General features: G+C 45.5%; 1 protein-coding gene across 2 annotated transcripts in view; it reads right to left on the bottom strand.

The window, feature by feature from the left end:
- The window catches only part of EVA1A (eva-1 homolog A, regulator of programmed cell death), an 816,740-nt gene that overhangs the window by 63,838 nt on the left and 735,646 nt on the right, over window positions 1-17,256 (bottom strand). For both annotated transcript variants that reach the window (XM_029596048.1, XM_029596047.1), the window contains exon 7: window positions 4,313-4,486. In XM_029596048.1, coding sequence (XP_029451908.1) covers window positions 4,313-4,486 — 174 coding nt within the window. The remainder of the gene's footprint in view (window positions 1-4,312; window positions 4,487-17,256) is intronic.

Raw genomic sequence — 17,256 nt, 5'->3', positions numbered from 1 at the left:
CTGCATCCGTTTTCATTACTGGATCAGCGTCCGTTTTCATTACTGGCAGGCGGCCGGATACGAAACCCGATGCCGAGCGGCGTCGGTCTTCATAACTCGGCAGTCTGCCGAGGTTTTTTCTTTTTTCTTTTTCTATTTAGTAAGAAGTACAGAAAAGCAGTTTTTTCTGCTTTTCTGTACTTCTTTTACATGTGCTCAGCTATTAACGCCTGCTCTAGGCAGGCGTTAATACCTGAGGGCTAAATGTGCATCTGAGACGCACATTATTTTTGGAATGCGGAGTGAATGAGTAATAGCCTCATTCACATGCATTTGCATGTGATGAGCGCTATCGCATTCACTCTGCATCAGACATGCGTTAAATAGGCGCTAATCCCCTATTGCATTAGGAGGTAGATTAGCGCCTATTTAACCTGCATCGGCTGAGCACACTGTATTGCCTTGGCCCCATTGTGTAACTACTGCTTGGGTTATTTGTCCTTATATGCATCACCTTGCACTTGTCCACATTAAATTTTATCTGCCATTTGGATGCCCGATCTTCTAGTCTTGCAAGGTCCTCCTGCAATTTACCACAATCAGCATGTAATTTGACTACTCTGAATAATTTTGTATCATCTGCAAATTTGATCACCTCACTCGTCATATCCCTTTCCAGATCATTTATAAACATATTGAAAAGTACAGGTCCACGTACAGATCCCTGAGGCATTACACTGTACACCTTTTTTCACTAAGAAAATTGACCATTTAATTCAGCTCTCTGTTTCCTGTCTTTTAAACAGTTTGTAATCCAGGAAAGGACATCGCCTCCTATCCCATGACCTTTTAGTTTTCTTAGAAGCCTCTCATGACGTACTTTCTCAAACACTTTCTGAAAATTCAAATACACTAAGGGCCGGATTTTAAAAGCCCTGCGCGCGTAAATCCGGCTGGATTTACGTGCGCAGGGCACTCGCGCGCCGGCGCACCTATTTTGCATAGGCTGCCGGTGCGCGCATAGCCCCAGGGCTTCGTAAAAGGGGTGGGGGCGGGTCCAGGGGGGTGTCCAGTGGTCAGGGGCGGTTCAGGGCGGGTCCGGGGGCCGTGGTGCTGGCCCGGGGGCGTGGCCGAGGCTTCCGGACCAGCCCCCAGGTCGGGTGATGGCACGCCAGCAGCCTTCTGTCGCGCGCAGAGTTACACCTGCTTCGGGCAGGTGTACCTCTGCCGACAACAGTAGGGGGGGTTTAGATAGGGCCGGGGGGTGGGTTAGTTAGGGGAAGGGAGGCAAAGGTGCGGGGGGGGTGGAAAGAAAGTTCCCTCTGAGGCCGCTCCGATTTTGGAGCGGCCTCAGAGGGAACGGGCAGCGCGCGTGCAAGGTGCACAAATGTGCACCCCCTTGCGCGCGCCGACCCCGGATTTTATAAGATACGCGCGGCTATGCACATATCTTATAAAATCCAGCGTACTTTTGTTCGCGCCTGGTGCGTAAGTTTATAAAATCTACCCCTAAGTCTACCAGTTCATCTTTATCAACATGTTCATTAATCCCTTCAAAAAAATGAAGTAGATTTGTGAGGCAAGACTTCCCTAGGTTAAATCTATGCTGGCTGTGTTCCAATAAACCATGTCTTTCTATATGCTCTGTGATTTTGATCTTTAGAATAGTATCTACTATTTTTCCCCGCACTGAAATCAGGCTCACTAGTCTATAATTTCTCAGATCATCCCTAGAGCCCTTTTTAAATATTGGGGTTACATTGGCTACCCTCCAATCTTCAGGTATAATGGATGATTTTAATGATAGGTTAGAAATGTTTACTAATAGTTCTGACATTTCAGTTTTTAGTTCCTTCAGAACCCCGGGGTACACACCATCCAGTCCAGGTGATTTGCTACTTTTTAGTTTGTCAATAATATCATATTTCCTTATCATGAAACTAAAAAAAACCCCAAAAAACACTGATAGTGCAAAGCAAACCTAGGGAACAGAAATGCCAGTGAATACCTAACAAAGGCCTTGAAGAAAAGCAACTCCTTGATTTTCATCCTATAACTCAGTTTCCTCATGGAGCTCAAAAGTGAAAGAGTTCCATAGAATAGGCCATGCATTTCAGAAAATTTGATTCTGTCATTTATAAATAGAGTCCTGAACAGAAGGAACAGCTAAATAATGCCTTTCCAGCAGAGCACATTGAATGAGAAGGAATGTATGGCATTAAAATCTCCCTATGATAAGAAGGGCCTTCACCATGAATGGCCTTAAAAAGAACATACACCAGCAAAGCAAGATCAGGGACTGACAATACAACCGTGTGCCCCATACCCAAAGCTTCTATCCTAGTGTATGATATCCGCTCAATTCACACTACACAGGAGCAGCCATCTCAGAGGGCAACAGACCAGAGGTGGAAAGACTGCCTCATGTGCAGCCCTCCTAATGCCCACTTGATCCCTTCTATGAGGAAATTATAGCTCAAATGCTGTAGCCTCTTCTCTGTTGCAGCACCTGGCTTGCAGACTGTTCATAAAGCCTAAGACCATTCAGGAGGCAGAACGCATGCAGTGATTCATTCAGCACAATCATTCTTACAGCACTGTGCCTTACACAATTAAACTTCTACCTGCAGTGGGTTGGAGAGGTGCAATTTTCAAGCATGCTTTTTATGGGTGTAAACATCTGTTTGTTTACCTGCACAAAAAATTTTGAAAATTATTCTGTACATGTTCTATAAATTGAAAGCAGGCAGCCAATTAAACGAAAAAGCACCTTCCTTTCCATTTCTGATAATTCATCATGCCACTAACATTATGTGGCCTCCTTTTCAGCTTCTCTCTCTCTCTCTCTCTCTATATATATATATATCTAATAAGGCAATGCAATCCAATAAAACATCAGCAATTAATAAAACCACTGGATATTTGCTGCAATAAATTCATGATAACCACACGGGCATCCTTTTAGCATATATGGTTTTCTGGATAATTTTCAGATGAAGAAGAGAAGGAGATCATCAGATCCATCTGAAGTGTGCCTCATTACATTTGGAAGATCTCAGACTTAAGATAAGTCTCTTACCCCCTGAAGCATGGAAAACCAAAACCTCGGCTTTGCTCTGTTTATCAGCATTTTTTTGGTTACATCTACATGGGACATGATAGAGTCCCATGTAGATGTAACAGTTGAAAGAAACTGTTGTTTCTTTCAACTGATTTTTAAATGCAAAGGTTAAAACTATAAAAAGAAAATTTTCCTACTACAGTTTCTTACTTTCTCTTCCAAACTTTTCTTTAGATGGATGATAGAGTTGACTGGGCAACCACCCTAGAGATGGTCTTACACTGGCTTCCCGGCTTGCTGACGCCCCCATTAGACGCACATTAATTTTGCGCTTTTCAGTTATATGGTGTTCTCATATCCTGTTTGTGTTTTGACATAATTTTGGGCACAGGATTATTGGGAACTGTTGTTCTTATTTCTGGATAATTCTACAGAAAGTTTTTGGCCTGAAAGTAACTGAAGGTATATTTGCTTATTGTATAACCATATCTGGGAACTCTCCAGATTTGACCCGGAGATGCCAGAATTCTGCAGAAATTGCTGGGTCTCTGGGCTAACATCTGAAATCTCCGGGGTGCTCCTTCCTGTAGAAGCAGTACCTGGAAAATCAGTGCAGGAGCCTCACGGGCAGAAGTAGGAGGCATGTCGTCCCCATATTGAGAAGTTTGATCAGCGTCTTTGAGGCCATGGGGTGGGTCATGTTTCACCCAATTAGCCCTCTACAGTGTCCATAACCTCTGTTGAAATACAGGGATTAGCGTGACCAAAATGTGCGTTCAAATCACCGTGTAGCTAATAGCGTTCATCACATGTAAATTCCATGCAGATGAGGCTATTAGCTAATCCCTGCGATACAAAACATTTCCCACACTACCAATGTGCCCATTGCAACGTGGCAAATTTCACGCTAGCCTGGGGCTGGTGTAAAGGCATGCCAGCTCAAGGGCGCATTGAAAAATAAAATCCTGCTCTCTGTGATTCCTCCTAATAGTATTGTAGTGATACTAAGAAAGAGGAACCAAATAAAGCAGATTTAGTTAAAAAAAAAAAAGGTTTTGGTGAAAAAAAAATTCTGGATGCCCAATATACACACACAAGATACACAGTCAGGCCGTGTATCTTGTGCATGTCTATGCCAGTTACGGGAGAAAATGGACGCTCAATGAATATCGCCGGGTAGCCATTTAGACGGCTTTTGAATATCGACCTCAAGAAGAATTATTTCAATACAAGTTTTGAAGAGACAATCCCGGCAGCAGGTGAGAGACATACCTTTAATAAACGAATACGCTGATAGGATGTTGCTGAATAATGCCATCTCTGTGCTGATTTTGCCCACGGGTGACATGCTGCCGTTCAAGGCCGGACGCTGGGTCTCATCCGCAGGAAGCAGCGAGGGGTTGTTGTCTATCGCGTGAAAGGTGGCCGATCTCCCTTTCTTCTTCTCTGTTTGTGAATACAAAGTGAAGGTGATGAAAGTATAAATGCACAGAAAATGACTCTAATGACTGGTATTCCGCCTTTACACTCAATCCCTTTTTTAAAAGGATGTTCACACCAAATCTGCCTGACCTCCCAACAATAGATTTCCAGTGGCCAAAGTTTCACAGTACAGATTTTAAACTTTACTTCTAAATTTGGAATCTCTTGTGCACACTCTCTCTCTGTCTTGATGTCACTGGTAAGACAGACCTGGCAGCTTTGAAATAAACTTGGAATCGGACTTTGGGAAAGAAGAAAACAAAAATCAGATTCCGTATCAGCTCCAGCTATAACTGGCTTATTATGTTATCCTAAGCTCAGGCTGAGAACAACACGGGTCATGTATAGTACACCATACAGCACAGTGCTTCTATCTAACCTTAATTCCATAGTAATCTAGAGCAAAGGGAACTGCTTTCCATCAAGACTTTATTAAGTGAAGGGCAGAACTTGTTTCTATTTATTACTTCCTTCTGAAGTAAGGCCTTATTGAGTTTAGCCATGACATCATTTCCCCTTCAGAAAGGAGAGTGAGCACAGGTTAATGATCTCATTGTATTTATGGAAGACTGGAACTGGGAATACGATTCATTCCACCTAAGACCAAAACTGACCCTTATCTGATCTCTTGTAGTGTGCTTGCTGTATCTTGATCAATGTTTAGAGACACCATTACAAATCACAAAATACTTAATTTTTTTAACACATTGAAGTCAGTGCGATAAAGCACAAAAACCACCGATTAACCATGCATCAAAGTTTACAAGTCTGCAGCAATAAAGATTTCCGAATCCCTTCTTTGCATAATTGTTATTGGCTAAGAATTAAACAGTGCACAGTAGCTAGGATTCCATTTGGCTTCCGCTTATCTGTTGGCAGTTGGTTTAGGCAACCAGCAATTATAATGTGAAATAATCTTAGCGGCACAGAAGCAAAGCGCTTCTCAACTTCTGATGCCTACAAATCTTGGCACCCTCCATTTGCTAAGAGCTTTCAATGTTTGAGTTTGCAGACTTTTCACTAAGAGTGAATAGTTCCATTGTTAAATATCACTGTGTGTGCCTGGAAGATGTTGAAAGGCAGCCCCGCAGCTTGGAATGATGTAGTTGTCTAGGGGAAAAAACATGAATGGTACGATCATGTTTGGATACCCTGATGCCTCAGCATTCCAGGCGCAAAGACACCACAAGGGACTGACAGGGAAAGTGATACCACAAGAGAGTGGAAGGGGAAAGTGACTTTCATTTACATCTTGAAGATAAACAGAAGAGCTGGTTTTGTTATTCAGGACAAACTAGGAAGTACATAGTAATGAAGCAACACGATACAACAGGATGTGATCTAGTGCTGAATTGTGTTTTATGGATGAATGAAGAACAGGCACAAAGACTGTTTAAAGCTAGACTGAAATGCTGATCAGCCTGAGTGCCAATTTAGACTGTCAGAGAATAATATTGTTCAAAATGTTTGGAAGGATTTAAAGTCCTGTCTCACAATCTACCCAGCCCACTATTTTTCTTGCACGGACTTTAAGGGAACAATTTTTTAAAGCCATCTGCTTGCATAAAACCTGGTTCTATGCGCATAAATGAATGTTCTAAATCAGGCCTGGGCTTAGTGTGTATAAAAGGACTTTATAATAGGTTTTCTGTGCATTTTTACATGCACTGAGAAGAGGCAATTTGTGAGGCGGGGTTGGGACTAATGCACTTAGGGGCGGATTTTAAAAGGAGCGCGAATAGGCCTACTTTTGTTTGCGCTCAGGCGCAAACAAAAGTACGCTGGATTTTAGTAGATACGCGCGGAGCCGCGCGTATCTACTAAAAAACCTGGATCGGCGCGCGCAAGGCTATGGATTTTGTATAGACGGCGCGCGCCGAGCCGCGCAGCCTACCCCCGTTCCCTCCGAGGCCGCTCCGAAATCGGAGCGGCCTCGGAGGGAATCCTCTAACACCCTCCCCTCACCTTCCCCTCCCTTCCTCTACCTAACCCACCCGCCCGGCCCTGTCTATACCCCCCCCCTTACTTTTGTTGGGGGATTTACGCCTCCCAGAGGGAGGCGTAAATCCCCGCGCGCCAGCGGGCCTCCTGCGCGCCGGGCCGCGACCTGGGGGCGGGTACGGAGGGTGCGGCCACGCCCCCAGACCGCCCCGGGCCGTAGCCACGCCCCCGTACCCGCCCCCAAAACGCTGCCGACACGCCCCGAAAACGCTGCGACGACCGGGACCGCCCCCGACACGCCCCCGACACGCCCCCCTCGGAGAACCCCGGGACTTACGCGAGTCCCGGGGCTCTGCGCGCGCCGGTAGGCCTATGTAAAATAGGCTTACCGGCGCACAGGGCCCTGCTCGCCTAAATCCGCCCGGTTTTGGGCGGATTTAGGCGAGCAGGGCTCTTAAAATCCGCCCCTTAGAGGTCAATATTCAGCAGCGTGGTGAGCAGAAAGTTTATCCAGTTAAAATTAGTCAGATAAATTGTCACGGATATTCGGGACAGCACTGCTGAATATAGCTGGCTAAAGTCCTAGTTAACCAGATAAATTTATCTAGCTAACTTTAGGGCTGCTCCTCTGCACAACCAGAATTATCCAGCTAAATCTGAATATCAGAATTAATTGGCTACGTTATCCGGCTTACTCAGCTATTCTCCAAAACACTTAGCCAAACAAATTGCAGTCATTCAGAGCTGCAGGAATTTTAAAAGTCACAGTCTAATTCAGCTCATTCTCAAACTTAGTACCTGATTCACTAAGGGTTTTCACTAAGGGTTTTCCCCATAAACACAAAAAGGGAAAAGAGCCTTAATGAATCTGCCCTTAGCCAAACAAATTGTCTCAAATTGACCCCATACTTTTTTAGTTTAAAAAGTGGTGTGTGTAAGTTCCCCCAAACAAGTTACACCCTGTTTGGAGTAGGTATACCTTTATGCAAGGTAATTTGTGCATGTACTCAGCTGATTACCCAGGGATTTTCAAAGCAAACTTTTGCTCATAAATTTGCTTTGAAAATACTTGGTAAAGTCTCTTGGTACAATGTACACGTAGACTTTACCACTACTTAGGCAGTTATAAAATTGCCCTCCATGGGGGCAGAAATTTACAGGGTCATTTTTTCAAATCGCATTAGGGCATTATCGCAATAACACCATAATGCATGTGATAAATGACGCTTCGCGAGGCGCATACGCAAATTTAGGAAAAAGGGAGGAGTTTGGACAGGGTTTATGAAAATGAGGGGTATTTAACATTTCGTGCGATACCATAACACATGTTTTAACACCAGAAATAACTACATCTTTTTTCTTGGTGCTAAGCTGTGCGATATGCCCAAATTGGGATTTGCGATACTTATCGCGAATCCCATTTCAGGGGGAGGGAGGGAGGGAGAGAGAGACTCTGAGGTGGCACACACATTAGTTATCTATTTATTCCACTGTAGGAGGTCAACTAGTATCTCGAGATGAGAATTTGGTGGTGATCAAGGGTTTGGGGGCCAGTTTTACATGCATAGTCAGAGGTACGAACAGCACAGTACACATCAGTGAACATTTGATGTGATCTGGAATGAGGAAAGGAACAAAATGATGAGATTTCTACAATGTACTCTCACCCTAGCTTGATAGCACCCAGGTAGAGATTGCATCAAAATGTATAGCAAAATGATGTTTTAACTCCTGCTGAATTCCAAGGTACATAAAATCATCTTAAGACAACATTTCCCCTTCATAGTATAACCAGATGCTGCATTAAGCTTTGAGGACGCTGTTTTGGTAATTCTGTTGTGCTACTCTAAGCCTTTGCTAGCCAGCTTAAGAGACACTATGTATGTTTTGTAAGGCCACCATAAGTTTCTTCTTACAACTCTAGGGAAGTTCTGCAGGAGGCATCAGAGGAGTAACCAGCACATCAGATTAGCACCTGCCTAATTCAGAAGATTCCAACTTTCCAGGCTACTTCTAGGCTGAACCTATTCAAGTGCTTGAATCGGAGGACTTCGAGTGGAGAAACCTCTCCGTTGAGAGGAGAGGAGAGGACATAAGAGATTAAGTCTGAGGCGCTTGTTTAACACCTTCAAGCTGGTAACATTGCGACTACCCCGAGGCCACGCGCTTCTGGTGACGTCATCCAGGAGAGCCGGAACGCCGGATAAATTCGAGCCAGGTGCGGCGCGCGGCCAAAGCCACGTGCCAAAGGGGCACGCCCCTTGGTAAGAATTTTTCTTTTACTCTTTTTGTATCTTTATGGGTAGGAAAAGAAAGACCAAACTTTGGACTTCTTCGCCGGCTGTACAAGTGGGAAGGGGTCCTATAGATGCACATGTGATGAGATGAGTGAGTCAATCCGCTCGTGACTCAATACCTGACATTTCTTTTTCCTCTGGCACCTCAGATAGCCCTGGCCAAGTGCAGCAATCTCAATCCCTGATGGAATCCCCTAGCCAAACAGCCCAAAGTATTGCACAAGCAGCTGCGAATACAACTGTGAGTGAGACTCTTAACCCTTTACGGGGTAGTGAAGTAGAAACAAATGGGAGCATGGTGAGCCCTGGATTACAGGTTTCTGTACCAGAGCCCTTAGACCCACAAAACATAACATTGGGAGATGTTTGGAGGGCAATAACCGAACTTCAGAAAGTAGTGTCAAATGCTATAAGTCAGAATAATAAAACTTCTATGGAATTTAAAAATGTTTTAGAAATGCATGATGGTCATTTAAAACAATTAGAAGAGTTGGGTAAAACAACAACAGCGCAAGTTTCGACCTTGCAAGCTGTTAACAACTCTCATATTAAAGATAGTTTGGTGTCTCACAGTCAGATGGAGAATCAGGAAAACGAATTGAGAGTTAGAAATTTAAGATTTTTGAATTTTCCCATTACCAGACTCTTATCTGCTAGTGAGCTATTGAAAAAATACCTAGTAGAAGTTTTGTCAATTTCGACAATAGATGATAAAAGTGTATCGAAAATTTATTATATTATGAATTCCAGATTAAGGAGCCAGGTGGAAGGGGAAGGAATGGACCTTGTCCAGCAGCAGTCACCTAATTTAACATCTTTTTTGGAATCCTCAGTGGATGATATTCCACAAAGAGCTACTCTCTTGGTAACTTTGTGCAGAGAAAACGATAAAAGTTTAATAATGCAAAAGTATTTCAAGAATAAGGACTTCTTATTTTGCGTACAAAGGGTCCAGATATTTCCTGATGTGTCACGGAACACGCAATTAAGGAGAAAACAATTTTAGATTATGAAGCCTAGAGTTATAACTCTGGGAGCTACATTCTTTTTAAAATTTCCCTGCAAATGTGTGTGTTACGGCTGGGCTCCAGTCAGGAGTCGTGAACGCCACCCAGAAGGGTGGCTCCAGGTTGAGAGAGACAGGAATGGCAAAAACAGAGTCTGGGTCCAGGCTGGGTCAGGGCAGGCGGCTGATAGCAGTGTCTAGGTTCAGGCTGGGTCAGGGCAGGCGGCAGGAAGCAGTGTCTAGGTTCAGGCTGGGTCAGGGCAGGCGGCAGGAAGCAGTGTCTAGGTTCAGGCTGGGTCAGGGCAGGCGGCAGGAAGCAGTGTCTAGGTTCAGGCTGGGTCAGGGCACAGTAAGCAGGGCAGGCAGGTCAGAAGGCCCGTAGGCCACACACACACACAGAAGGCCCGTAGGCCACACACCGTAGTCGGGGCAAGGCAGGTCAGAAGGCCCATAGGCCACACACACACACAGAAGGCCCGTAGGCCACACACCGCAGTCGGGGCAAGGCAGGTCAGAAGGCCCGTAGGCCACACATACACAGAAGGCCCGTAGGCCACACACAGTAAGCAGAGCAGGCAGGTCAGAAGGCCCATAGGCCACACATACACAGAAGGCCCGTAGGCCACACACCGTAAGCAGAGCAGGCAGGTCAGAAGGCCCGTAGGCCACACATACACAGAAGGCCCGTAGGCCACACACCGTAAGCAGAGCAAGGCAGGTCAGAAGGCCCGTAAGCCAGGTAAGAAAGGCGAGGAAGAAGGCCCGAAGGCCGCACAAGGCAAGGCAAGGAAAGGCCCGAAGGCCGCGCAGGGCGAGGCAAGGAAAGGCCCAAAGGCCGCGCAAGGCAAGGAAAGGCCCGAAGGCCGCGCAAGGCTAGAGCAGGGAGCCCAGGTGAGCTCGATGCAACTGTCAGGCAGGGTTATAAGGGCACACCCAGAACATAGAGTGGACAGAGGAGATGGACCGGGCCTGTCAGGAAAGCCAGCACTAGAGGGACCCCTGGTGGTGAGGCGGTTGCACTGCAGCCAAAACTGTAACAGTACCCCCTCCTCAAGGCCTCCCCCTCCTCCTGGGTCCCATCTTAGCAGGGGGTACTCAAAGATGAAATCAGACCCCTCCGAGGGCAGCAACAGCTGGAGCGATTCAACAGGCTCAGATGGCTGAGTCAGAAAGTCTGTTAGTGGTACCGGTTTGAGCCCCTCCGGGGGTGGCAGCAGGACCGGTTTAAGCCCCTCCGGGGGCGGCAGCAGGACCGGTTTAGCAGGCTCTTCTCGGGGTAGTGCAGCAGGCTCGGGCCCCTCTCGGGGTGAAACAGCAGGCTGGAACACCTCTTCGGGCGTTGTAGTAGGCTCGGACCCCTCTCGGGGCATTGTAACAGGCTCGGACCCCTCTCGGGGCGTTGAAGCAGGCTCGGACCCCTCTCGGGGGGAGGAAGCAGGCTCGGACCCCTCTCTGGGCGTTGTAGCAGGTTCGAACACCTCTCTGGGCGTTGTAGCAGGCTCGAACACCTCTCCGGGCATTGTAGTAGGCTCGGACCCCTCTCGGGGCATTGTAGCAGGCTCGTACCCCTCTCGGGGCGTTGAAGCAAGTTCGGACCCCTCTCGGGGCGATGAAGCAGGCTCGGACCCCGCTCGGGGCGATGAAGCAGGCTCGGACCCCTCTCCGGGCGTTGTAGCAGGCTCGGACCCCTCTCGGGGCGATGAAGCAAACTCAGATGGCAGAGCAGCAAGGTTAGAAGTAGTGTACATGGAAGACACAGATTGTACTGCCAAGGGCTTGATACCTCGAGCCAAAGTCTGAAGCTCCTGATTTTGTTTCTGGAGGAGCAGGTTAGAGAAGGCACAGGCCGTTCTAGGACGTGTAGGGAAGGTGCTCGTTACAGGCTGTGCAGCAGCTGTGGGAAGCAGAGCTCTGCTCGGGTTAATGAGTTCCATCTGTTTTTGTGCTTGATCTCCTAGAACGGAAGTCCTAGAAGTTCTCTTGGCCAGGTAAGTTCTTGGTTTTCTTGAAGTATAAGCTGCTTTTTGGTGAAAAGTTTTGTGACAAGTTATGCTACAATCTTCTGTTAGTAAACTGTCCAGGGTGAAAACATTCCTAGCTGAGCCAGAAGCAGGGCAGAGTGTGATAGCTCTGGCTGAATCTTTATGAGGAGACGGTGGCCCGTTAGCTGTGCAGCGGGGGCAGGGTTTGCCTGGAGGCAAAAGACAAGGAAGACAGAGACACTTCCACCAGCCTGGTTTGGGAGAATTGCAATTAAGGCATTCTTGGTACACAGACACATTTCTTTTGTGACAGTTGCTGCAAATCCAGTGCTCCTGGTCCGAGAGCTGACAAGCTAAACAGTTCAGGTACGTAGGATAATTCAGAGTTTGACAAATGGTACAGATTATAAACCGTGAGGACTCACCGTCTGAATACTGAGTCCTCTCTGTCTCTCCCAATGTGAATGGCTTCGGCATACTGTTACGGCTGGGCTCCGGTCAGGAGTCGTGAACGCCACCCAGAAGGGTGGCTCCAGGTTGAGAGAGACAGGAATGGCAAAAACAGAGTCTGGGTCCAGGCTGGGTCAGGGCAGGCAGCAGATAGCAGTGTCTAGGTTCAGGCTGGGTCAGGGCAGGCGGCAGGAAGCAGTGTCTAGGTTCAGGCTGGGTCAGGGCAGGCGGCAGGAAGTAGTGTCTAGGTTCAGGCTGGGTCAGGGCAGGCAGCAGGAAGCAGTGTCTAGGTTCAGGCTGGGTCAGGGCACAGTAAGCAGGGTAGGCAGGTCAGAAGGCCCGTAGGCCACACACACACACAGAAGGCCCGTAGGCCACACACCGTAGTCGGGGCAAGGCAGGTCAGAAGGCCCGTAGGCCACACACACACACAGAAGGCCCGTAGGCCACACACCGTAGTCGGGGCAAGGCAGGTCAGAAGGCCCGTAGGCCACACATACACAGAAGGCCCGTAGGCCACACACCGTAAGCAGAGCAGGCAGGTCAGAAGGCCCATAGGCCACACATACACAGAAGGCCCGTAGGCCACACACCGTAAGCAGAGCAGGCAGGTCAGAAGGCCCGTAGGCCACACATACACAGAAGGCCCGTAGGCCACACACCGTAAGCAGAGCAAGGCAGGTCAGAAGGCCCGTAGGCCAGGTAAGAAAGGCGAGGAAGAAGGCCCGAAGGCCGCGCAAGGCAAGGCAAGGAAAGGCCCGAAGGCCGCGCAGGGCGAGGCAAGGAAAGGCCCGAAGGCCGCACAAGGCTAGAGCAGGGAGCCCAGGTGAGCTCGATGCCGAAGCACCGAGGCAACTGTCAGGCAGGGTTATAAGGGCACACCCAGAACATAGAGTGGACAGAGGAGATGGACCGGGCCTGTCAGGAAAGCCAGCACTAGAGGGACCCCTGGTGGTGAGGCGGTTGCACTGCAGCCAAAACTGTAACAGTGTGTTTGTTCTCCATAAGAATAAATTTATTTTCCAAGACCCCACTCACCTGGAATCCTTTCTGGAAGACAAAGAAAGAGATTGAGATATAGACTGCCATGTAAAAAAATATCTCCAGTTGGTAACTTGGTGTTACAAATTATTGTTAGTTTATTTTTTCTTTTTAAATATCCTCCATTAATGTGGACTAAGAATTTTGATGCAATAAGAATGCTAAGAGATTATGGAAATATTCATTTTCTGCATACAAAATTTGTTCTTTTGATTTTGCAAGTGTATTGTTTAAAATCTTTAATAAAGTATAAATTTAAAAAAAAAAACAATGCCTGTTCTGTCCCCAGCAGTGGGTACATGTTGGCATCTGTATATACATTGCAGTTTAACTGTGTATAGTGCAGTCCTTACTTTGTAACCCATGATAAAAGCCTGTGAGCCTTGCCTTTAAGGGGAACTTTGCCCTTAAGAGACGTTCCCTCCCCCTTTGCCTTTTCTCTCTGGGAAGAGCTTGTATGCCCTCTCAATCTAACTTGAGTCTTCTTAAGTACCTTACTGGCTCAAGGGACTGTCCTTCATGCTCCTCCCTGTGTCACATGAATCCTAGGCTTGCTACCATTGGATCTCGCCCTCTAGCCCAAGCTTGTGGGGACGTTTCCTGTAATCACTCTCCAAGACTGTTAGTCAGTCTTAGCCATGCTGCTTCAAAGCTAGAAGTGCCTGCAACCTCTGTAATACAATTAGCTTTTTTACATTTCTTCTTACTGCTTTAATTCTAAAGATTAATCAGCTTCAGAACCCTTTGTCTTCTCATCCTGAATCCCAAGAAACTCCATCTCCCTTCTCCTGCCTATCTCCAGCTACAAAGATCTCTGCCTGGGGCATATACTTTGGAATGCGACAATTGTAAGTAATGGAAAATTATCTGTACAATAAATAATTTCAAACTTAAAAGATCTTTGCCTGAAGACTGATTGGGAAGAAAAGTTAAGTGTGCGGAAGAGGGAAACCCGGGTATTTCTTACTGAGCCAGCACAATGCCTCATAAAAGCCAAGGTGAGGGTTTTTCCAGCTGAATCCTGTAGAAGAGGGAAACCCGGGTATTTCTTACTGAGCCAGCACAATGCCTCATAAAAGCCAAGGTGAGGGTTTTTCCAGCTGAATCCTGCCTTTCTCTCCAACAACACCTTATCCCTGAGTTTGCCATTCCTACAACACAGGGGTTGGTAACGTCCATTGGTGGAGCTGTGGGAGGAACACTGCTGTCACCCAGAGAAATATCTTTAAGCATCCCTGAAACTCGCCAGTTGGTTATAGCTTTCCCTCCAAATATTCCCTCAGTTGCTGGTGGAGATGGAGGTAATCCTGCCATAATACCTCAGCCAACTGGAAACTGTGATGAATTATTAGAGAGAGCCAGAACTTCCACCCCTGATTATGGGGTTGGGAATATTAATCTGGCTGGAATTGAAGAGCAGACAGCAACTGTATCATTAGAGTCCCTTGCAGACTTAATGAAGAAATTTGTGTATAGCATTCAAGAACAATCTAAGATATTATAGAATGTTTCCATGAAATTAGATTCAGTAACTTTAGATCATCAGCAAATTCTTTCAGAGCAGTGCACACAAATTTAATCTTTAGAGGAGGAAGTAAAGGGATTAAAAGAATTAACTACTGTTATAACTCAAGAGAGATTAGTTGCAACAAGGAAAATGGAATACCTTGAGAATACAATTAAACATCTTAATATTTGTGTATTAAATTTTCCAAAAATAAAAGAGGAAAAGCTACTGGGGGAAAATTTAAAAATCTCGCCAGAAAATATTCCTGAAATTAAGAAATTAATTTGGTTGCCATTTAAATAAGGCTTTACGAGGAATAATGTCTCAATTAATTCCATTGATTTCCAAAATTTAACCCATTATTTAGAGGAATCTCATATAGAGATCCTGGAGCATATTGGTAATTTTTCAAACTCAAGATTTGAATTATGTGATGTGGGCTTATTTTCTAAATATGGATATGTTATTCCTGGCAGGGAAGGTAAGAATTTATCCTGACCTTTCCAGGAATACCCAAATTTGGCGCAGGGCATTTCTTTTGTTGAAACATGATGTATTGGCATTAGGAGCTGTTATGGTCATAAAATATCCATGTAAATGTGTTCTGAAACTGCATGGAACAACATTTATTTTCTTTGAAGCTAACCAATTACAAGAGTTTTTGAGTGCAAGAAGACAGGTCTCCATTAATGAAAATGAGAATAGAAGTGATGAGATTAATGGTAGGGACCTTTTATAGATAATCTATGTAGTAAGCATTATAGTTTTCTTTCTACTTTGATCCTCATTTGTAAATTAAACATTTCCTGCATATTGCCTCTTTGATGTGTAGCCTTAGACATGTATAAGTAATAATGATAAAGTCTATTATAATTTTTACGGATATTAGATATTAACATGTCTAATTCTAAGTTATTTCATTTGCAAAGTTCTGTGTCTTTGTAAAATTATTGAAAAAAGCAATAAAGAATAAATTTAAAAAAAAAAGAATGACACAAGGGAAAAATAAGAGTACTCTATCTGAACAAAAATTATATAAATAGTAAACCTCCCATACCAGAACAGCTCCAACCTCCAGCACTCAAACAATAACTACCTTACCTAAGAAAAGGCAACACTGAAAATATTACACCAGGCCTTAAAACTCTAATAATTTTATTAAGAAAATGGAACAAGCTAGGCTGCTATAGAGCCCTACCCAGAAACTACATGCAGCAGAATACCTCACCTCAATCACATGTGCAGATCCTAACCTAACAAAGAATAAAGAGACCATAAAGCATAAATAGAAACATGCAGTCAAAAACTGAACTGGAAACCACAACAAGTCAGAGTCTCTGTATGCAGTGCAACAAAGGAAAAAGAGAAATCACCAGTCCTCATAAAATAAAGCAAGAAATATAAAATTAATAGCAGTAAAACCATACTAATAAAAAGAACAGATTATTTCAAAACAGCTGATGACTGGATATCCAATAATTAAAAACTCATTCAAAATATTTCTAGACATCAATAAAATATTTCAAAACAGCAGACACAAAGACCCAATAATTAAAAATAATAAGGATAAAAAATGCTATGTTTTCCATACCTGGAAACGTTCAATTTCCAGGTGCCCTGAGATTGTTGTGAATTAGGAGAAAGGGGGGGGGGGTGTTTTCAAATGTCTCCTTTCCCTCAATCACACACATGCTGTTTCTCTCTCTCTCTTACTTAAGGACCTCAATCACACAATTACACACATGCTCGCTCTTTCACTTACATAGGCTCTCAATCACAAAATTACACACATGTTTGCTTTCTCATGTACATAGGATCTCAATCACACAATTATACTCATGCTTCCTCTCTCACTTACATAGACTCTCAATTACACAATTACGCACATACAAACACGGCCAGATTTTAAAAGGGTTACGTGTGTAACCGGCCTTATGCGTGCGGGGCCTATTTTTAAAAGGCCCGGCGACTTTTGTAAGTCTCAGGGCTTTACAAAAGGGGCGGGCTGGGGCGGGGCCAGAGGCCTGCAACATAGCGGCCATTGCCGTTGTGTCGAGGGATCGAGTGCCAGCAGCCTGTCGGCGTGCTCTACTTGCGCCTGCCCGGAGGCAGACGCAAAAGGTAAAATAAAAATTTGGGGGGGTGCTAGAGTAGGGCTAGGGGGAGGACAGGTTAGGGGAAGGGGTGGGAAGGGCAGGTTAGAGGGAAGGGCAGGTTAGAGGGAAGGGAAGTTCCCTTCTAGGCCGCTCCGATTTCAGAGCGGCCTGGGAGGGGACGGGGAAGGCAGTGTGGCTCGGCGTGCGCAAGGTGCACTATTGTGCACCCCCTTGCGGCTGAAACTGCATTCTTTTGCTTATCTGGCTCCAAGAGACTCCAACTGAAATCAGAGTTTCTCCCTGCCCCTGGAGATGAAATGATTGATCTATTGACAGAACACAGAAATTCAGGAGAAACAGAGCACATCAAAGCAATGCTAAACAAAGGGACCTTCAGATGGGAGGAGATTTCTC

Source organism: Rhinatrema bivittatum, chromosome 3 (assembly GCF_901001135.1).
Source record: "Rhinatrema bivittatum chromosome 3, aRhiBiv1.1, whole genome shotgun sequence".
Lineage (NCBI taxonomy): Eukaryota > Metazoa > Chordata > Amphibia > Gymnophiona > Rhinatrematidae > Rhinatrema > Rhinatrema bivittatum.
Note: the sequence above shows the minus strand (reverse complement) of the source record. Positions and strands in the feature narration are given on the sequence as shown.